Raw genomic sequence first — 23,704 nt, 5'->3', positions numbered from 1 at the left:
CTGCCTCTGGAGGTGGGGATCATTGAATATTTTTAAGGCTGATAGTTTGCTTTTAGGCAAGGGAATCAAAGATTATTCAGGGCAGAAAGGAATGTGGAGTTTGAAACACAAACCATGGATAAATCATGTTCTTATTGCATGGTGGAACAGGCTTGAGGGGCCGAATGGCCTTTCTCTTCTCCTATTTTGTATGTTCTGTTCGCAAAATATACATAGCCAAATAAAGAACTCACTGCATTCATCTAGAAAAATATGGTATGTAACTGGCAACATACCATAATTTAGTAAAGTATATAAAAATAACTTAATTGAAATAAAAGCCTTTCTTTAATTTTGTTTGTGGAAAGCTCAGGGCCTGTTTTTCAGTCTTTGTTGCAATTTAAAAGAATGCATTTTCAAAGGGAATCAAACAGCCAAATTGTTGCGACGACTTTGCACAGGCTTTCCTTACTGATATCTGATAAGCACATCAGCAAACACATAGTACAGCAAAATGCCAACCCCTTGGACAAGTCATTAGTTTCCTGGAAATCTAGGGGAAGGTCCTCTCTGTGCACAGTGTTTACTGATGTTGTAAACCTGATCTGTATGAATGGTTTATGATTTTGTAGCACCTCACACATGGGGACTGTTAAAATGTAACCGGTGACAGCTTTGTTTTGGATGTAATGTGACCAATGGGAACAAGATGTAAGGGTCAGCTGACCAGCTGATTCACTACCAATAAGAAACAGTAGAAGTGCAGGGAGGTTGGAGTGGCCCAGGGCGAGTTTGGAGTAACCATGTTTCTTTATTAAACCCTTTCTTTGATTTACAAGTTGGAGTAAGTCTTGTTGTATTTTCATTAACTACATTTTGAAGAGTTCCTTCTGAAAAAACGGGCAATCATTCTCCTAGTTTATAAACTCATTGAATCGTGTGGATGCACCACCGACATTTCAGAGCATTGGACAATAGCAAAAACATTTAATGTTCAAAACTACAACCTCGAATGCCTGAACTTGGCACATCTGCCCAATACTAAATGACCATGAATTTTCTGTAACCTGATTCAGCAGTATTCTGATCCATAATGATTGCTGTTGGATAAGAGTCAATGGAAAATGGTGGGATGGAAACAATCCAGTAGATATTAAGAAAATACTTTGTTCTTTGCAGTGATTGAATGGTAGCTTAGTGCTATTTGAAAACATGTTTAGGAGGCTGATAATTGCCTGTGTGTCCACAAAACTGCTTTTTGTATCATAGTGTTGTTCAGCCAAACCTCACCCTTCCTTATAAAAGCCAGTATTAGGTGGCGTTTTAGCACTTTTTCAGTTGGAAGTTATTTAATCTGAATGGCTATACTGTTGTTAAAGATCATGAGAAGCCGTCTTTACAAAACCCCAAATGTTTTTTTTAAAATGCAATGCTTCAAGTAATTTTACATCATTTTGAAGATAACATCAGTATTTAGGCATGGTGAACTTCTGTACTCAGCCCAAAGATCATAAGGATAACATAAGTTAAAGCAATGTTAATGCGAACCAAAAGCCACAAACCTGGAGTAAATAGAAATACATTGGCTTTGAGTTTCCTTCCCAATAGTAACAAATGCAGAGATGTTTGACGCTATTGCACTATGGTACTATGGCTTCTGGCTATCTCACAAGCTGATGACTCTCCCATTCTGCTTCTTGGGTGGCATGGTGGCAGAGTGGTTAGCACTGCTACCTCACTTGGGTCTCTGTCTGTGCGGAGTCTACACATTCTCCCCATGTCTGCATGAACTTCCTCTGGTCCGAAAGACATGGGAGGAAACCTGAGCACCAATAAGGTACAGATTATACCGGCCCATTCTGCATGTGAAGAGAAAATTCCCCAGTTGCTTGTATTTCCATTAGGAGTTTTGTTCTTAGAATATACACTGGGAAACATATTCTAAAGCTAAACCTCTGCAACAACAACAAAATACACATCTCCAGTCCAAGTTCAAACAGTGCATTAACTTAGAATGCCAAGTAAAAATTAAATTTTTAAGATGTTTTGCTGAAAAAATTCAAAGGGACTGAACTGACTCTGTATTTTTCAGATTATTTTGTATATTTTAAAATGCGCTGCTTTAAATGTTACACTTTTCTAAATAAATCCCACCCTTGCAGCAATATAGCTGCATGTTTTGCAGTGTTTAGGCAATTTAACAATAAGAAGGAGGCAGCAACTGTAGAATTGTTGAACTCTTCCAGCAGTAAAAATGAAGGCAGGATGAGGATTGAACCCAAGGTCAGGCAGGATGACAGCCAGAGGGGTCTCATTTCTTTTCTTCCTGGGGAGAGAGGGACATGTTTCTGAGTTGAGTAATGGCTGTTCTCCATTAGAGAATAAACACAATGTTGGATGGAGATAATGCTTTTAACCAAAATGAGAGTTTGGTAGAATTTCCTGGAATAACGAATAGTAATGATAAATAACTGAATAACTAAATACATCGAATAGACTGGAAAAGGAAAGTTTTTTTTAGAACATGTCTTTGGGGAGGGGGAGTTACTTTTATATTGACCCAGCTGTGGGATGTCTTTGCCTTGGCTCAATGGCAATGCTTCTGCTGCTGATTCAGAGACTTGAGAACATTAATTAGTGTGACACATCAGCACAGTATTGATGGAGTAAAGCAATGCAGGAAGGGCCCCTTTTTGGATGAGATATTAAATCAAAGCCTCATCTATCCTCTAGTCACATGGCATGCTTGAAGAAGAGCTGTGGACTTTGAATCATGAAGAATAGAAAGAGACCATTTTGTGCCTTGGCTGGCTCTTTAAGAGAACTACCTAAATTATCCCACTCTCCTGCTTCCTCCCCATTGCCCTACAATTTACTGCCCCTTTAAATATTGTCTATTGCAAGTCAATATTGAGTCTGTTTCACCAGCCTTTTCAGGCATTGCTATTCCAGGTCGTCATCATTCTCTGCATAAAAAATTCCCATCTTGCCAATTATCTTAAATCTCTGTCCCCTGATTACCAGCTAATAGGGAACGCTCAATGTTAAACTCCTTTATTAAATCTCTTCTTAATCTTCTGCCCGCTAAGGAAAACAATCCGAACTTCTTGCATTTCTCTACATGGCTATCATCCTTTATTCCTGATACTGTTGCATTAAATTCTGTGTGCACCCTTCTCAAGGTCTTGGCATCAGTTCTTTGTAAACTCTGGTTGTCGCAGGTTGTCGCACTGCTCCAGCTGAGACCCAGCCAGTGTTTCATAAAGAGTTGGTGTAACTTCCTTGCTTTCTTTGCTTGATTTTAAAATTCTCATCTTTGTAATCAAATCCCTCGACGGCCTTGCCTCTCTTTACTTTGTAATCTCCTCCAACTCCAGAATCCTCTCTGGTATCAGCTGTTTTAATTCTGGTCTTGAGCACCTGTGATTTTAATTGCTCCACCATTGGTGGTTGCACCCTCAGTTGCCCAGGCCCTATGCTCTGGGTACCCTCCCTCCAACTCTCTGCTTTTCTTACTTTATTTTCCAGGTTTAAAAAAACTTCTTAAAACTGACGTCCTCTTTTGTCCAGCTTTTGATTATAGCTTCATAGAATACTACTGTGCAGAAACAGGCTATTTGAGTCTACGTAGTCCCACCCAAGCCTTATTCCCATAACTCCATGCATTTACCCTAGCTAGTCCTCCTGACACCAAGGGGCAATTTAGCACTGCCAATCAACTTAATTCACACATCTTTGCACTGTGGGAGGAAACCAGAGCACTTATAGAAACCCACACAGACACAGGGAGAATGTGCAACTCCACACAGATAGTGACCCAAGCCAGGAATTGAACCCGGGTCCCTGGTGCTGTGAGGCAGCAGTGCTTGCCACTATGCCACCCCAACACCTGACCTAATATCTCTTTAAATGGATGGGTGTCATATTTGTATTCTGCTCTTATGATGTGCTTTTGGACATCTTGTAATGGTTCAGGCACTACATAAATATAAATTTGCTGTATCTTTTGTACTCCCAATCAAGGTGATTAAGAAGACATATAGCATGCTTCCCTTCATTGGCTGAGGCATTCAGTACAAGAGTTGGCAAATCATGCTGCAGCTAAAGAAAACCTTGGTTAGGCCACATTTGGGCTATTGCATGCAGTTCTGGTCGCCACACAACCAGAAGGACACGGAAGCTTTGGAGAGAGTGCAAAGAAGGTTCACCAGGATGTTGCCTGGTCTCGATGGCATTGGCTATGAGGAAAGGTTGAATACATTAAAATTATTTTTCACTGGAAAGACGGAGACTGAGGAGAGATCTGATAGAGGCATAGATAGCATCGATAGACACTTTTTTCCAGAATGGAATTGTCAATTACAAGGAGGCACAGGATCAAGGTGAGAGGGGGAAGGTTTAAGAGGGGTGTGCAGTTTTTTACATAGAGAGTAATGGGTGCCTGGAACGTGCTGCCAGAGGAGGTGGAGAAAGCAGTCACGTTAGCAACATTGAAGAGGCATCTGGATGGGTACATGAATATGGAGGGAATAGAAGGATACGGATTGAGTCAGGGCAGGTGGGTTTTTTTTTAGTTTAGTTAGGGCATCAGTACAGGGCATGCAACTGTACAGGGCACTGGTGAGGCCGCAGCTGGAGTACTGTGTGCAGTTTTGGTCACCACACTTACGCAAGGATATTTTGGCCTTGGAGGGAGTGCAGAGGAGGTTTACTAGGCTGATACCGGAGTTGAGGGGGTTGAACTATGAAGAGAGGCTGAATAAACTAGGCTTGTACTCATTAGAGTTTAGAAGAATGAGGGGAGATCTCATTGAGACATATAAGATGATGAATGGGATGGATAGGATAGAGGTGGAGAGACTCTTCCCGCTCAGAAAGGACAGTAGGACTAGGGGCACAGCCTCAAGATAAAGGGGGGGTGGTTTAAAATGGAGTTGAGGAGGAACTTCTTCACTCAAAGGGTGGTGAATCTCTGGAATTCTCTGCCCGTTGAAGTGGTGGAGGCTGCCTTGCTAAATATATTTAAGATGCGGGTTGATAGGTTTTTGGTAGGCAAGGGGATTAAGGGTTATGGGGAGAGGGCGGGAATGTGGAACTGAGCCATGACAGATCCGGCATGATCTTATTGAATGGTGGGGCAGGCTCGAAGGGCTGGATGGCCTACTCCTGCTCCTATTTCTTATGTTCTTATGTTCTTATCATGATCAGCACGGACTTGGAAGGCCGAAGGGCTTGTTCCTGTGCTATACTTTTCTTTGTTCTTTTCCTTGTTCTTCTTTGATATAAACTCCCTCATGATGGGCAAGGGCAGGAACGATTAAGAAATATGGAACATGTCCCCAATCTGCTGCATTTCACTGCTTTACAGTAATGGGTTTCATGTTGTGTGGGAATCCTGTTGTTGAGATACTTCATTAGCATAGTAGCATCAGGCTGCCATAGTGCAATGGGGGGACTAATTTATCTCATTAGATGCCACTTGTTTGTCTCATTTTATAAAATCTCTTTTACTTGCAGGTCAGAATGACCCAAATAGCCTGCGACATAAATATAATTTTATTGCGGATGTGGTGGACAAGATTGCTCCTGCTGTGGTTCATATTGAACTTTTTCGTAGGTATGTACATCTTGTATTGATTTGCTTCATGTAATTGCTCAAGAAGTCAGTTTGTTAATAATGTTTCTGCAGACAGGTGATACTAGAAAAGGATTTGCTGTCATGTATTGAGCCAAAGTTGCTAAACCTGTGACAGTGCAGTGGAAGTTTGGGGACCTTTTCCTGAACCATGTATGATGTTGCTCACGTGTTATCTGTACATTAATTAAACTCTATACTGAAATAGCCCACTGAGAAAGTTGAGAAATCATTGCTTCCAGTTCTGAAAATAATTCAGCTCTCACCTCAGGCACAGTGTACTGTCTTAACTATGTTAGGGGTGTGGGTTCTAACAGAAAGAAAGGAACCTGGTTTGCACATGTAGATTCAAACCTACAACACAGGTTTTATTGAAAGATATGCTTTCTGCACTGCAGAATAGAAATCTGAATGTAAAATAGCAGCCTGTGCACGCACCCTAATGTCATCACCCTCAAATCATGTGATCAGCTCTTAAAACAACCTGCAACTCTTTTAAATATATAACAAATTATCCATCAGACAATCTCATTCAAATGTCAGCTTGGGTCGTGGGATTTCATATGCAAATGTAATCAAAAAACTATTGTAATGAAGATCTGGTTCATACAAGTAAATCACTGAGATGGAATGCAACATATATATCAGGAATATTGTTAGTATGGCCTTTCAAAATTCTAACTCTGTATTCTAAATCTGTCCCCATACAATAAACATATTCCTTCCTTAACATGCAGTGACCTGATGATAACCTGCATGGGGAAGGATTTGGAAATTGAATGAGATAGATGGTACACAAGCAAAAGTAAACTTTGCAAAGATGTTCTTCATCATCTTTTCTTCATTTCTGATATTTAAAGAACCACTGAGTTAGCAATGAGCATCCTTCATGGGCATCCCGACCCCCAGCCCTTCATGTCACACTCTATCCAGACAACTACCGACACAGTGGTTAGCACTGCTACCTCATAGCGCCAGGAATCCAGGTTTGATTCCTAGCTGGGGTCACTGTCTGAGTGGAGTCTGCGCATTCTCCCATGTCTGTATGGGTTTCCTTCGGGTGCTCCAGTTTCCTCCCACAGTCCAAAAGACATGCTAGTTAAGTACATTGGCCATATTAAATTCTCCCTCAGTGTACCTGAACAGGTGTCTAGGGGATTTTCACAGTAACTTCAATGCAGTATTAATATAAGCTTACCTGTGACACTAATAAATAAACTTTAAACCATACTCAGCGATGGGCAGCCTAGGTTAGTGAGTGGGCCGCATGAGTGTCCCCCTTCATCTCAGTGGGCCACAAGATTGAAATCAGGCTTGTTCACTAATCATGACCCCGTGAATAAGATTAAATACATTTAATACACACCAAATATTTCAAAGCAAATTATAGAAAATGTTTAATCATTTAATAGAACTTCAAACGGTAAAAACAAAATAAATATTTATATTGGATGCAGAGGGAGCACATTGTTCTCACAATCAATGCTGTGTGCAATCAGCTCGCATCTCATTTTTGCTTGCCTTTGCTTGATGTATGTATCAACTCAATCATACCAGCAGGGAAAAGCCTACGTGGACGGAAATCTGCAGAATGTGGAAATCCTGCACGTGGGCAGCAGTCAACAAAACGTCTTGTGGGCCGCAATCAGAATTCTTATTGACCTTTACCTGTGGGAAATATCTAATCAATTAAGAACCATTGGCTTATATTATTTACAGGTCCCTGAGATCAGGAACATCCTCTCCTGGAGTAAGTGACTTGGATGTTATATAGAAGCATACATAGAAATATACATAGCAAATAGAAGCAGAAGAAGGCCATTTGCCCCTTTGAATCTGCTCCATCATTCATTATTATGATCATGGCTGATCATCAAATTCAATATCCTGAACACCCGCATTCCCCTTATATCCCTTAATCCCTTTAATTCAAAGAGCTATATCTATTTCCTTCTTGAAATCCAACATTTTGGGTTCAACTACTTACTGTGATAGTGAATTCCACACATTCACCATACTCTGGGTGATGAAATTTCTCCCCACCTCAGTTCTAAAAGGTTTACCCCTTAGCCTCAGGCTATGAGCCTTAGTTCTGGACATCATCAGAAACATTTTTTATGAATCTACCCTGTCTAATCCTGTTATAATTTTATAAGTTCCTATGCAATCCCATCTCACTCTTCTAAACTCCAATGAATATGATCTTAATCGACCTAGTCTGTCCTCATTTGACAGACCTGCCATCCTAGGAATCAGCCTGGTAAACCTTCGCTGTACTCCCTCTATAGCAAGAACATTCTTCCTCAGATAAGGACACGTTACTCTAGGTATGGCCTCACCAACATTCTGTACAATTGCAGCAAAACATCCCTATCCCCATACTCAAATCCCCTTGCTATGAAGACCAACATACCATTTGTCTTCTTTACTGCCTGCTGCACTTGCATGCTTACTTTCATTGACTGATGCACAAGGACTCCAAGGTCTTGCTGAATATCCACCTCTTTCAATTTATACCCATTCAAATAGCAGACAGCCTTCCTATTTTTGCTACCAAAGTGGATAACCTCCCATTTATCCATATTATACTGTATCTGCCATGCATATGCCCACACACTCAGCCTGTCCAAATCACACCAAAGCACCTCTGCATCCTCCTCACAGCTTACCCTTCCACCCAACTTTATTATCTGCAGATTTGGAGATAATGGGTGTGATTCTCCTAAAAATGTTCTAAGTGCCTCATTCATGTAAGAACTGGAGTAAATCCTGCTGGTTTCTTTCAGCAGGATTTTCTAAATGAATCTCCCACACTGTTTACATCACAGATTGCCCTAGCATGAATCACATTAAAAATCAGTGTGCAGGACCAATTCCCGCTGGAGAGGCCAGCAGCATTGTGCTGAACGGGCCACTGCCCATGCACTGATCTATTAGAGCAGAAATTGGCACATGTGAAATAGCCCTGCACTGCTGGCTCCCTGATAACTGACCAGCATGGCAACCCTGGATCATTGTCCCTCTGATAACCCCCTCTTCCCAACTGCTGGCCTCCTGGATATGTGAGGGCCAGCCTCAACTGCCCCTCCCCCCTTCCTCCCCCACCGACAGGCCAACTCAATACTTGGTGGGCAGTGCCAATATGTCCCCCAGCTTTGCCACTTTGCCCCTTAGGCACAACAAAGCAGGCAATGCCTAGGGGGGCATCCTGTCCCTTACCCCCCAACCTTCTGGGAGGTCTCCTAGCCCCTTTCACCCCAATGAGGTTGGGCCTCTAGCTCCCCGCTAGTGGAGTAAACCCTGCTGGAGTGAAATATTCCTGGCAGGGATAGCAGACCTGGAGACTTCAGTCCTGGGCCCGCTAATCAGATTTAAAACCATGCTGATTTCTGGCATGGAGCTGATGGCATCCAAAATCCAGCGGCTGCAGATGTTTGGAGACCATGGTGCCCAGCAGGGAGTCCACTAAACATCTCTCCTCAAGCAGTGCAGTGGGCTGGGAGAATCACCCCCCCCCAATACATTTACTTCCCTGTCCACATCACGAATGTATAATGTAAACTGTTGGGGTTCTAGCACAGATCTCTGTGGATCCCACTAGTCACTGCCTGCCAATTGGAAAAAGATCCATTTATTCCAAATTGTATAAATGTATATATAAATCAAGTTGTTGCTGCTATCACTTCCCACTAATCAGCAAACATATAGAACTTAAAATATTATGGGGTAAATTTATATTGATTCAGTGTGCTTTAAATTGTAGGATTGACTGCGGCAAATCATTTAATTGGTGTAAATCACATTTGTATGCAAATAAATGGATAAGAATCTGTATTGGATATAAAATATTATGTAAATAAATGGTTTAAATGATTAATTACGTTCAGCAAAGAAACAAACTTGTATAAACACAAATATCGAGAGCAAATTGGTAATCTCTGAACTTAAATAAGTTTTGCAGTCAAACATTATATTCTTATACTGGGACAAACAGTAACAAATTTAATGTAACCTATCAAGTTTTGTTGTGTGTTTACTGCAGATACATATGTACGCAGAGACGTTTGATAGGTTTTCAGTCCAGACACAAAAGGTGCACGGTAAACCCAACGTAGTTATTTATTTGTTAATTAATTTAATTTAGGGCAACTTATTCCAATCGTGAACTGTCTGTTGCAAGTGGCTCAGGCTTCATTGTTTCTGAAGATGGATTGATAGTGACGAATGCACATGTGGTTACTAACAAGCATAGAGTGAAGGTGGAGCTAAAGAGTGGAGCCACATACAACGCCAAAATAAAGGACATTGATGAAAAGGCAGATCTTGCTCTAATTAAAATAGATCCTCCGGTAAGTTTTCTATTCTGTTAATCCATGGTTTAACAATAAACATTATTTATTATGTATGACAGATTTCTTTTAGACTTTTACAGAAATACTGATTCTCTCAGCATTGACCTACTATCTTCTAAAAACTCCAATCTTTTGTAGTTTCAGAGTCAGATTGCTAAATTGTCCGTTTTATCACTAGAATGCATTAGAAGTTCACAACCACAGAAAATGCTAGAAAATCTCAGCAGGTCTGACAGCAGCTGTGGGGAGAGAATAGAACCAATGTTTTAAATTGGGATGAGCTCTTATTCCCTCTCCACAGATGCTGTTAGATCTGCTCAGATTTTCCAGCATTTTCTGTTTTCGTTTCAGATTCCAGCACTTGCAATAATTTGCTTTTACGTTAAAAGTTTGAGTATAACTCTAAAGGAAAGTGTTCCGCTTATAAGACATGTTGTTGACCTGTCAATAATGACACACCTATAATTACATGTTGACATGTTTAATACAATTTAAATGCTGCTTTGGACATGACTTGCTGCCTGTTTTGCACAAAAAAAAGTTTCTGCTTTAGATGCAGTCACGAAATTGCACCAAAATTGCTTTTGAAGAGGTTAGGGTCAAAGTTTCTGTTAAAATTTATTTGCATAATCACAAATGTATGGAGTCAAATCTTCTGTGGAGTGCCAGTCACCATCGGATTGTTATTCCGCTTCTGTTTTCCTCCCTTACACAGCTCCACATTTCTTATCAAGACCTCTGAACTGGGCCTTCTGAGAAATGTGGAATGTTCCCTTATAGATTAGGGGCCATGTTTTCTAACATTGTTGCATATTACCCTCAGAACATTCTGAATTGATGATGTAGTATGCTAAATTCCTTTAGGATGTCCTGGTTGATTTGGGAGGATATTGGTAAATTGGCGAACATGATTGAAGGATTGTTTCTACAGGCATATGATGAAACGTAGTTCATATGTAGATATTAAAAATTATTTAATAGAATTTGAGCAAACAAGTTAAATTGCAAAACTTCCTTTTCATCCATGAAGAAAATTTGAGGCATCCTTCCCCACCTCCCACCAGTGCCATTCCCCAATGCCCCAGTTTCCTGGCTAACATTCATGCCTTAATCAGTGTCGTGCAATAAAGATCATGGAAATGATCTGGTCATTATCACATTGTTGTTTGCGGGAGCTTATCATGTACAAATCAGTAGCTTTATTTCTCACAACAGAAAACTAATTTTAAACAGTATTTTGTTGTCTGTAAAGTGCTTCAGGACATCTGGAGGTCACAATATGTGATATAAATGCTACTTTTTTTCTTGTTTTTATTCTTTTGAGAGACTGTGAAGTACCTGGTTAAATATCCACTTGAAGAGAAATTAACGGCTGATTAAACATGAATCTGGGTGGGATTGTGGTCTCTTTCTGCACTGTAGGATTTGATGATTCTATCCTTTAATTACATATTGGTTTTGTAACTTTGTTACAATAATAACCAATCAATTGACAAAACTAAGAGTAAGCATTCATTCCAGAATTAAAAAAAACCTCTCCGAATTGACCACGTACACCAGGAATGTGTAAGGAACTTTCATCAGGTGTCCTCATCTGCAGACGTTTTCAAAATGTCATTTTGTATACATTAAACTGGATTAGCCAATTAGCTTGAGATTGGCTGTACCTCCTGATGTCTTCCATTTCTCACACTAACCCGAAACCTGCTGAAGCTGGATCCCTATCAGTGCACTTGATTTCTATTCATTGGCTATCCCAGTTCTCTACCATCCCAGAATATTTTCCATTGAGGAGCAGATGTCCTGATCTTAGCATCTGTTGCTCTGACAGCCTTTACAGGGGTGGAGGCAAGGTGGCTGCTGTTGGATTGGAGATCGCAGCCAGATTTTGGCAGGGGTGCAGGAGAGAGATCAATGTCTTGCAGTCCTCAGCCTCTGACTCCCTCCTTATGTGTGTTGCAGCTGCCAATGTATGACATCTTGGGGATGGATAGAGGTATGTTCATTCATACCTGATGTACTGGTACAGAGAGATGTTTAGGATTGCTAACATTTCTAGCGCCTGACCAGGTGACACCACGAGCCCTGATTGCTCAATCTCTTCATTTCTCGTCAGCTCTGGAGATGCCCCCTCCACCCCTAGTTCTCCCTGACTAGCAACTTTCAACTGTTCCTGACACCCACTTGTTATTCCATGGATTCCCAAATAGTTGGTCTCCATTCTCTGCAGTGAAGAGAGTGATCCAGTGGGCTGAAGGCAGGGACTTACACAGTTGAGCTCAAAGCAATGGGTACCTACAAACTGAATGTGCGGTAGAATGAAGAGTTCTTTACCCAGCGTCAATAACAGCAGAGACACTGCTCTATCCTAGGGGTAAAGCCGTACAAAATTCAGTCTCAGAAGCAGAGTGGTTTCTCTATCGAAATGAACACATTTGGACGCTTTTTATGTTGGTAAGCAGGAGGACCAGAGAAAGTATTGGGCAAATTAGATGGAGGATGGATCAAGAGAACAAAAGGTGAACCTTGTGGACGGGAGGGAGGCAAGAGCAGGGGAAAGACTGAGGAGAAATCATCGAATGATAGGTTGAAACAGGGAATAGGCAGGTGCTGAAGCACTGCTGGGATGGCCTCGAATCATGGTTTTCCAAGTTACCCTGGAGGAAGCAGGAACAGGGGATTTCAGTGTGCATTTTTGGGCCCCATATCTAAGGAAAGATGTGCTGGTCTTGGAAAGGGTCCAGAGAAGGTTCACAAGAATGATCCCTGGAATGAAAAACTTGTCATATGAGAAAAGGTTGAGGACTTATTGGAGTTTAGAAGAATGAGGAGGGATCTTATTGAAACCTGCAGGATACTGCAAGGCCTGGATAGAATGGATATGGAGAGGATCCACTAGTAGGAAAAACGTAAAACCAGAGGGTGCAACCTCAGGCTAAAGGGATGATGCTTTAAAGCAGAGAGGAGGAGGAATTTCTTCAGCCAGAGCGTGGTGAATCTGTGGAAGTCTTTGCTGCAGAAGGCTGTGGAGGCCAGGCCGTTGAGTGTCTTTAAGACAGAGATAGATAGGTTCTTGATTAATAACAGGATCAGAGGTTATGAGAAAAAGACAGGAGAATGGAGATGAGAAAATTTCGGCCATGATTGGATGGTGGAGCAGACATGATGGGCCGAGTGGTCTAATTCTGCTTCTATGTCTTATGGTCTTATGAATGCTGGATGAAGAGATCTCCATTGTACAAAAGCTGTTCCTTTAACTTGCTGCCACTTTGTGCTAACTTGCAGGTCTCATGTTTTAGTTAACAGTCTTGGTGCTTTGCAGCCTGAGGTTAGTGATTTGTGATTTTCCATGATTTCAGGATGAAGCTTACAGTGCAAGCTGTTTAGAGCTGTCAATGAATGTTCATTTATCAGCTGTCTTTTTTGGGGGTGTCTGTTTGTATACGTTCCAGTATGTCTAGTCATATGGTAGTCCTTACTCAAATATATAAATTACTAAGTCTAGATAGGGGCATGGTAGGGTAGCTCAATCCCATGGAGCGCACATCTTGTTCCTTGTGGGAACTCCAGGACATATTTAGGGTGGAATCTTGAGCCCACACTCTCCGTACATGAGATCATCGGAGGGGGCTCAAAATCCGGTGAAAAACAAAAATTTCAAATCTCACCAGTGTGATTGCGACTTCTGATCTTGCCTGTACCCTTGCTGGCTCATAATTATTAGCATAAACCTAAAATTAGATTTTAATACATTTGCATCTGTATTACCACCCCCTCACTAGATTTTCATATCGTGCACAATGTAATGGGATCGTGGGAGAGGGCGAAGGGGATACTGGCGATGATCATGGGGTGGGTGAGGGTAGGGGTGTTCCGATTGGGGTGCCCTTTAAAAAGGGTGCTTTGATTTCAGTGGAGTCTGTTCCTGGCTTTAAGACTCCCCGTCTTGCTAGAATGATGGTGTAAACCAACCCCCTGTTTATTTTCAGACTAAAAGGCTGAAAATCAGGAGAGAAAACTGGTCAGTGGAGTTGAAGAGCTTCACCCCAGTTTGCTTGCCAGATCTGACACTTGACCAAATTCTGGTAAGATCGCCCCCTAATATTCTGGGCATCCGTGTGTGCAGGAGATACTGTCAGCTAGAGGAACTCGAGTTGCTCACTCTTTGAGAAACTCTTTATTGCCGAGATGTTTGGCAATAGTGCATAAACACGGCTTGACGTTAAAATGAACTGCTACATTTTCACCCAGCATTTTTCAAGCCTGGCATTTCTTTTTTTTTGAGATGGATGTCCTGGAAAGTATCATTTTTCCAGAATAAACCAATCTCATTTCCATGAAACGCCTGCTGAGGAGTATCTCTACCCTTCTCGATGATGTCACTGAATGTTTTAATGAAGGACTTATTGTCATCATCACTGGCAACTTTCCCACTTACAACATCATTATGCAAAGTCACAGATTTGTCAAACCTTGCAAACCATCCACAAATAGCATTAAGTGGTCCCATGTTTAAACTGTAATCACACTCTTTCTTATGATCATTGTGTGAACTCTTAGCCATCTTTTGAATAAGTATTAAATTTAGAGGTATGTGTTGTTGAGTTTGGTGTTGCGTTCAAATGGTTAGCAGTCTATCCGTGTCCGTCATAATTCCAGTCTGATTGCTTCTACTTAACCAAACAGCAGCCAAAGGAGTTGTTAATTTACTAAGCTCTCTTATTTTATCAGTTTCTAGTTATTGATTTTCCCTGATAGTGTTGGCAAGTCAAGAGTTCTAGCAACATCTAATGCATCTTCACCAGTTTCAGAGCACTTTACAATATCTAATTTCACTTGAAGCCTAACTTGTTTTTGTTCTCCTTTCTCAGCAGAAAACATTTCATAATAGGAACATAGAAGATAGGTGAAAGAGAAGGCCATTCAGCCCTTCGAGCCTGCTCTGCCATTCATCATGATCATGGCTGATCGTCCAACTCAATATCCTAATGCTGCTCTTTCCCTGTAATCTTTGATCCCATATGCCCCAAGTGCTACATCCAGCCGCCTCTTGAATCCATTCAATGTTTTGGCATGAAATACTTCCTGTGGTATTGAATTCCACGGGCTCACCACTCTTTGGGTGAAGAAATGTCTCCTCATCTCCAACCTAAACGGTCTACCCTCTATCCTCAGACTGATTCTTTCTTAAATCTTATCATGAATTAATTTTATGGGTAAAATTAATATGTAATCCTACAACAATTCAAGACAAGATGATGACAGGCGATGGGCAGGATTCTCTAATCTTGTCCGGGTCCTCTCTGCTGCAAGTTAAAATGGAGAATTTGGTTTTCTAGTCAAAATTTCATTCAATTTCAGTGGCATTGGAGTATCCCAGTAGCGAATGAGGATGGAGATTTTTGGCAGATATCTATTTCTTTGTGCAGGTCACAAAATGGAGTGGCGCACACTCCACCCATCTATATTGTACATGGTGATGATCCTTTAACAAGACCATTTAATCTGTGGTCTTTAGGGGATCACTGGAGATCACTATTGTACAGTGCAACTTGTCCCAAAACAGCTTCCAATCTGTCTGAAGCCGTCTGAAACTCATAACCATGTCCTAAGGTTGCCTCACTCGAGACACAGTTCTCAGACTCAACTAGAGTTACGCACCAATGTCCAACCGTACAGTGACATTAACATGAAACAACAGTGATGCAATGTGAATGTGGAGTAATGAAAATCAGTGTTAATGTAAAATGACACCAGTCAAGACAAAGTTAGGATTTGTTGTATTATGTGCAATTCTGCGCAATATTTTTTAGGAAAGGTGAGGAGTCTTTGGAGAGGGTGCAGAAGAGGTTTACAAGAATGATCCGTGGATGTGGGCTTCAGTTGCCAATAGGCTCTTTTCCTTAAAGAAGAGAAGGATAAGAGGAGATTTGATACAAGAAAAATGATCTTATTGATGGAAATGTCAATAGCCAGATTTAACCTGAGTGCAGTGAGAACCATCTGCAATAAGAGGCCCATAATCAGTGGTGGATTGCCACTCCGTAGTGACTCACCTACATGAGAATTTCAAAGCACCTGTCTCGCTTGGCATTCCAGACTCATGCTGGGTGCAAGAGAAGAAGCAAAACAAGTTAGTGGCTCTGGCAGTGCAATGTAAAAGGAATAGTGCAAAGGAGGACACGCCCCTTTTTGCATCATTAGCTGCCATTGAAAGGGAGAAGGTAGGTTTCAAATGAAAGTCGATGGAAATTCAGAGTGGGGGTTCAGAAACTGGGGGGAATGGAGAGTGGATCCAGGCATAGTGGCGGGTTGGGTGAAATGGTAGGGAGGAAGGAGAGGGGTTGGCACGAGTTCAGGTCAGATGGGGACACAGGGTTGGGTCAGACATGGGAGCACATGGTTGGATGATGGGGTGGAGGGGAGGGGTAGCCATGGTGAAAAGGGTCAGTTGGTCATGGGTGGGGGTCGAGACACTGATGGAAGGGGGTTTGGGTCAGACATAGCGAGTTAGGACATGGGGGTGATTTGTACCAGACCAGGGACATGGGGAAGGGGAGGGGAGGGCCAGGGGTGGTGATATTTAGCTCGGGGGTGTCATTTGGGTTGGAGAGGTCGGGTTGGAGAGCTATTGTTTGGGTTGGGGACAGGGGTGTTCAGACCATAGGTGTTGGGTTGGGGAGGGGGAATTAGTAGGGGCAGTTGGGCTCCGTTGTGTCAGGTGGTGAGGTTGAGGGGTTGGGGGTTGTGGAGAATCCAGTGCAGCTGAGGATTACCATGGGGGATGGGGTGCTTACTTGTTGTGTGGTGTGTGCAAGTCGCTTGGGGAGTCAGGAATGTCCCAATGGGACTCAGTCTGGGATTTTTAAACAGCTATTCTGAAGTTAGAAGTATTTTATTTTTCTTTCTACTGTTTCAGTGTAACTATGCGTATAAAACTGACAAAACCATGTGAAGTTGTCAGTTTAAAACATTTTGTTGGATGGTTCCCAATGCAATCATCCAGGTGAAGTTAGCTCTTCTGGACAATTACTGGGTAAACCCTTACTTGGGGATTTCCAAGAGGGATCCTTCAGCGTATCTTTGGGTTATCCTTTAAATCCAATGTTAGGGAGCCAGGAAGTTATGGCCCAAAACGAAACGCTTGATGCAGTGGTTGTTTAAGATCTGGAGTGTACTGCTTGTGAGTGTGATGAAGCCAAATTCAATTGTGAGTTTCAAAAGGGAATTCAATGAGCACTCGGAGGAGACAAAATTTCTGAGATTGTGGGGAAAGAGTGGGTTAATGGGGTTAACAGAGCCGCTCTTGCTATGATCTGGCATGGACATAATGGGCCAAATGGCTTCCTTCTGTGCTACAACTATTCAGTGATTCTATGCTAATATAAATTTATGTACATTTACAAACAGACTTGTCAAAACACAAAATATGGGTAAACACGATTCAAACATTTAACTTGCAGAATATGATTAGAAATGGTGTTCATTGTTGAAAATAGGATTCTGAAACTAAGATATCCTGATGCTGAAAGAAGCAAGGGTCTATAATTTAGAAATTGGGACTATGGTTATGGAATTGAGGTAATCTTTTCTCACTGCCATAACCAAACTTATGATTAACGATTTGCTTACTTTACTATAACTTCTGATTGACTGTTTAAAAAATAAGTCATTCCCACAATGAAACATGAAAGGTAATCATGCTGGCAAAACACTACACTTCAATGGTGAAATTGTATTTATATAATTCTACTGCATTACTAAAACACTTCAAAACATTTCATATACAATTAGTTTGATTAAAGTGCAGTTAAAGCTGTCAGCCATTTGTTGACAGTTTGGTTCCGCAGACAGCAAAACAGTGAATGACTGATGAAGTTGTTTTTGTGGTTATAGCTATGGGAGTAATGTTGGCCTGGACAACTCTCTACTCTTACTTTAATAGTACTGTAGGATCTTTAACGCCATCTGAATCACTCACTGAATTTGATATATTGCCTAAAGGATGGGAACCCCATCATGGTAGTGCTTTCTCCATATTGCTTTGAAGTGTTGACTTAAATTGATGCACAATTTCTGAAAGAACTTGAAACCTCAACCTCTGACTTGAAAATGCAAAACCGACTCATTGTTGAGAAATAATATAAAATTGTTTTTCCAAAAATGTGTGCGTATAGAATAGATAGGAGAAGCTGTTCCTGCACTAAAAGGATCAAGATCGAGAAGGGACAGATTTAAAATGATTTGCAAAAGAAGGAAATGTGATGTGAGAAAAGTCTTTTTCAAACAGCAAGTGGTTCGGGTCTGGAATGCTGCCTGGAAGTGTGGTGGAGGCAGGTTCAATAGAGGCATTCAAGAGAATATTGGATGATTATTTGAATAGAAACAATGTGCAGGGGGAGGGGGGAAAGGCAGGAGAATGGCACCAAGTCATGTTTGTTTGGAGAGCCAGTGCAAGCACCAATGGGCCAAATGGCCTCCTCCTGCACGTAACAGTTCTGTACTTTTGTAAGTTTGTAACTTGATCTTAGATGATCAGGGTTCTGTTACTGTTGTCTGCTTTAAAATACTTTGAAATCTAAGCTGCAACTTAATACCCAATGTTTCTAACTCTTTATTATTGTTCAGTTCCCTTTTACTAATGCATCTTTTAGCAATGTACAGACAGGAAAGTATGATATATTGAAGTTGGACTTCTGGCTTGGGTGGACAAAAGTTGGAAGAACCAGTCAGCTCTCTACACAGATTGATGGGTTCTTGCAAGTCCTGAATGGTTGGTTAGATGGAGCATTCCAAACATGTTTAGATGTGTCTGTTAGGTAACTTGTTTGGAATTTTTTAATGATCTTTTAAAAAAATGTTAATGAAATTTATTGTGCAGCAGAAATAATTAAAAAGAATCTCCTGTTGATTGATATTTTACCAACTGAGCTAGCAGGGCATCACAGTGGCACAGTGATTAGCATGACTTCTTCACAGCGCCAGGGTCCCGGGTTCGATTCCCCTATTGGGTGACTGTACAGTGTCTGCATATTCTCCCCATGTCTGTGTGGGTTTTCTCCCACAGTCCAAAAGACGTGCTGTTTAGGGGCATTGACAATGCTAAATTCTCCCTCAGTGTACCCGATTGGGTGCTGGAGTGTGGCGACTTAGGGAAATTCACAGTAACTTCATTGCAGTGTTAATGTAAGCCTACTTGTGACATAATAAATAAACTTTTACCTTTAAACCAATCGTGAGGACTTTAACATCAGAGACCTTTGATTTGTCACAAAAAGGAACACCGCTATTAATAATTAATAAACACGAATTTCTATTTTCAAAATGTGATGTCTATAACTTAATGCACATAGCTTGTTTTGAAGGTCTGTGTGAATTCCAAAATATTTTACTAAGTAGGAGTTAAAATTGGAGTTGTGTGATTAGTCTTTGTACTTTATATTTTCAGGGTTGAGGATAATTTTCACTTCTTACCACTGTACTTCACAGGTTTGACTGTAAAATATGTATGTTGGATGGAATACCTATGAATGCACTGGACGGATTGTTTGAGCCTCTGTGTTTTGGCGACTTGATTTAAAAGCAGCTGAGACTGGAGTGAAATTGATTTTCAACAGTATAAATGAGCAGCACAAATTAAGTGTTAGGACTTGATCCAACATTCAGTTAGCAAGCTGTGCACAAGAGTATTTAACATCTGTACAAATAAATTTTGCAGCTGGCCAAGAAACTTCCCATTCTACGATTTCTACTTATCATTGAGCGAGACCGATGTTGGGAAATAGCACACAACTTTAGCTCAAGTGTGTTTACTTGTGATGAAACCCAGCAGATGTTCCTTCATTAGAGAGCCCATTATGGCTGATTTTACTGAAGTGAATGCATGCTCAGTGATTTCTCCTCTATCTGTCCTTTCGCTGTACTTCAATTTATGTTTACAGTGTCGCCATGGCACTCTCTTGTTTCTTTTACCTTCTCGTTGGTTAAACAGTAGTGGAATTTGAAGTACAGGCAAGTAGGTTAATTCAATGACTGAGGGAACTCCGCTCCATTGTTGGAAAACCGTGCTGTCTGGATTGTCTGTGCTCTTGACGTTGACCCACTTCTCTCACCCGTCAACCTCCTAAGTTGGGAGAACCTACCCCACTTTTGCTAGATTTCCATGTTTCCCCTGCCACTTCCTGAATCCTTTGAACACTTCTCATACGTCAGTGTCCCGATTACCTTCACATTATCCCTTTTGCCTTCTTACAATTCCCAATCTCCCCCCACACTAGCCCTTTCCAGATCAATCTGTATCTCTGCGTACATAGTGTTTTATCTCTTGCCTTGCTCTTCCTTTCTTCTTGCTCTTTTTCTGTTCCTTTTTAGATGCTGTTCATCAATAATAGCCTTCAATTCTGCAGATTGGTTTATACCAGAAAGGTCACTTGACATGCATTTTCTCAAAAGGTGTCTCTAGCATTTTATGTTTTTGTGACATTTCCACCACTGCTTTCTAATGCAGGGAGCACTTTTGTTATTGTAATATTTTTCACTTTGTCTCTTTATTGTCATTTTCCAGTTGGCCCAATTCTTATCTGTAAATCAGTATCCAATTTTTGTCTCATAAAATTTCATTTTTATGACACAGCTAAATTAAATATTTTAAAAAAACCTGGTTTTATGAATGCAGTAATGAAAAATGGCCAATGTAACCATCATAGAACAAATGCCAGTTGTGCACATGTTATTTTTATTATCTCTCACTTTTCTTTTCCAAGTTAATTAGTCACCTAAGGACAAAAGGTTTAACTGGTTATAGGTGAATTCATTAGCAGCTAAAGAATTAGCTGTAATTCTCAAATCTCATACTGCTGCCAGCGAGAATGGAGAATTTGGTATACCAGCCAAATTCAATAATTAACTTCTAAAATATTGTCGACATAAAATGGATTAAAAGCCTTGACGGAAATAGTTTCTTTAACATTAAACACAACCTTTAATTGCTCTGTTTGCTTTTCTAGACTTGATTTTGTGAACAATATTGACTGCCACCGATGAATGGTGGCTGTCTTTCCCACAATCCCGAGTGGCTCAGAAACCGCTCTATCCACTCCATTCACAGCATAAGAACATAAGAAATAGGAGCAGGAGTAGGCCATCTAGCCCTTCGAGCCTGCCCCGCCATTCAATAAGTTCATGGCTGATCAGAAGTGGATCAGTTCCACTTTCCCGCTTTCTCCCCATAACCCTTAATTCCCTTGTCTATCAGAAACCTATCTGCCCATGACTTAAATATATTCAGCGAGGTAGCCTCCACCACTTCAATGGGCAGAGAATTCCAGAGACTCACCACCCTTTGAGTTAAGAAGTTCCTCCTCAACTCCGATCTAAACTGCACCCCCCGCCCCCCATTATTTTGAGGCTGTGCCCTCTAGTTCTGCTATCCTTTCTAAGTGGGAAGAATCTCTCTACCTCTACCCTATCTAGCCCCTTCATTATCTTATATGTCTCTATAAGATCCCCCCTCAGCCTTCTAAACTCTAACGAGTACAGACCCAGGCCATTCAATCCCTCTTCATAGGCTAACCCCCTTATCTCCGGTATCAGCCTAGTGAACCTTCTCTGTACTCCCTCCAAGGCCAATATATCCTTTTGCAAATGTGGTGACCAAAACTGCACACAGTAGTCCAGTTGCAGCCTCACCAGTGCCCTGTACAGTTGCAGCAAGATCTCTCTGCCTTTATATTCTATCCCCCTCACTATAAAGGCCAATAGCAGTGGGACTGGAGAATCCTAATTGCGGGTGTGGTTTGAGAATTCTGGCCATTGTTTGGGAATTTTACTGAGAAATAACGTTATTCAAGCATCTGATAGAATTTGCAAAGAAAGGCAGATCACCCAATTAAAAGATTATGAACAATACAGGAATCTAGAATACTTGAACAGTTAGATATATTCTGTATAATGTAATCACATAAAGACTGCTCTGAGCTTATAGTCTGGGCCTATATAGCTTCATAAATATTATTTATCACAATTCAAAATGTGCAATTTTCCTCATTTCTCACCAATAAAGAGAAAGGTAACAATACAGAGGCACAGTGGTTAGCACCTCACAGCGCCAGGGACCTGAGTTCAATTCCAGCATTGGGTCACTGTTTGTGTGGAGTTTGCATATTCTCCCCATGTCTGTGTGGGTTTCCAAGGATGTGCAGATTAGATTGATTGGTCATGCTAAATTGTCAGGGGATTAGCAGGGTAAATATGTGGGGTTACAGGGATAAGGCCTGGATGGGATTGTGATCGGTGCAGACTCGATGGGCAGAAAGGCCACCTCCTGCAATGTAATGATTCTTTGATTTTATGAACAAAAGCAAAACATTTCAATGCAAGAAATAAAAACACAACGTGTTGTAAAACACTTAACAGGTCAGGCAGCATCAGAGGAGAGGGAACTAAAGTTAATGGCCAGGATTTTCTGGTTGCTCCTGTCCCACTGCGAGCGAGGACAGAGAATTTGGCGCTCAGTCAAATCTCCATTCACTGCAGTGGGACCAGAAAATCCGGCTGCTGTGAATGGCTGAGAAATTCCAGCCAATGGTGCAAGGTGACGACCTTTTACCAGAACAGAGGAGTAAGATATTAACATGAACAGCACAAATATAGATAACGAGCTTTTTCTCTCAGGTTGGGTGTCAGTAATTAACATTAAATTTATTCAGAATTACTGTGCAACACCAGGCAGGTTTGATCGTGTATGGTTTTAAGAAAATTGCTTTGCATTGAATCACCAAACCACAGTCTCAACTGTCAGACTCCGATCATGCCCATGGACAGGTCTGAACAAATTGCATCCTCTGAGTGGCTAAGTAACACCAGTGTTGTCCTGATGGTGTTTCTTGTTTATGACTGAGAAATTTAGAGTGGGAGGGAAGGTTGCAAATTCAAAAGCTGCCATCGACCCTCCAGGTGTAATGGAATACATTTGTATATTTGGCTTTCAATAACTGTGTAAGCAATCTGTTGGGAGGCAAATCCTATACTAGTTAGAGCTACAAATTTTTCTGTTAAATTATTCACATTGGCATTTAGGAGCTAGTTAAATTTAGCATTGTTACAATCGACAGACTAGCATTTCACAACACAAAGTGTGATCACTATTTAAATGCAACACAGAATTTACTGTAACATTCTCATTTCTACCGGCTGAAAATAATGGACCTTGTGCCTGGGTTGGTGGCTTGAACTGACAGATGAGGCAGAATTTAATGCCCTACCCTGAGGTGGGGTTGGAGGTAGGGGGCCATTTAATTGGGTGGAGGGGGCTGGTGGGGACAAATTTATTTTCCTGCCTCTGCCCCAGTTAAGTCCGGGGTAGGACAATCTGTGGCAGCCATTACATCCTGCTGCTAATTGAGGCTAATGGGTGAGAATTAGTGCCCAATTAAAGGGCTCGTTCCACCACTCCTGGTCTTAAATCAGCAGCGGGAGAGGCAGTCGCCATGTGAAAAGCTGGAAAATTAAACCCTATCGAGGTTGCTTGCTGGCTTCCAGGGGCACCTAGTGCCCCATTAGGGGATTTGGCAGTAAAAGAGCGGCAACCCATAGAAAGTCATCCCCCTATCCTTGCTATTGGCCCACATTCTGCCCTCATACCTTGGTCTCTTGGCAATCCTAGGCCTCTCCCTGGGTACATAGCTGGCAGACATGCCCTGGAGGTGCTGCCCGCAATGCACAGTGGCCAGCCTCTGAT

General features: G+C 41.4%; 1 protein-coding gene across 1 annotated transcript in view; it reads left to right on the top strand.

Moving 5' to 3' along the window:
- htra1b (HtrA serine peptidase 1b) overlaps nucleotides 1–23,704 on the top strand; it is a 55,762-nt gene that overhangs the window by 12,214 nt on the left and 19,844 nt on the right. The window contains exons 2-3 of the mRNA XM_080205696.1: nucleotides 5,497–5,596; nucleotides 9,759–9,963. Of these exons, the coding sequence (XP_080061822.1) occupies nucleotides 5,497–5,596; nucleotides 9,759–9,963 (305 nt within the window). The remainder of the gene's footprint in view (nucleotides 1–5,496; nucleotides 5,597–9,758; nucleotides 9,964–23,704) is intronic.

Source organism: Carcharhinus amblyrhynchos, chromosome 17 (assembly GCF_965287045.1).
Source record: "Carcharhinus amblyrhynchos chromosome 17, sCarAmb.v2.hapA, whole genome shotgun sequence".
Taxonomy (NCBI): domain Eukaryota; kingdom Metazoa; phylum Chordata; class Chondrichthyes; order Carcharhiniformes; family Carcharhinidae; genus Carcharhinus; species Carcharhinus amblyrhynchos.
The sequence above is the reverse complement of the archived record's forward strand: the minus strand, read 5'-3'. Positions and strand labels throughout refer to the sequence as shown.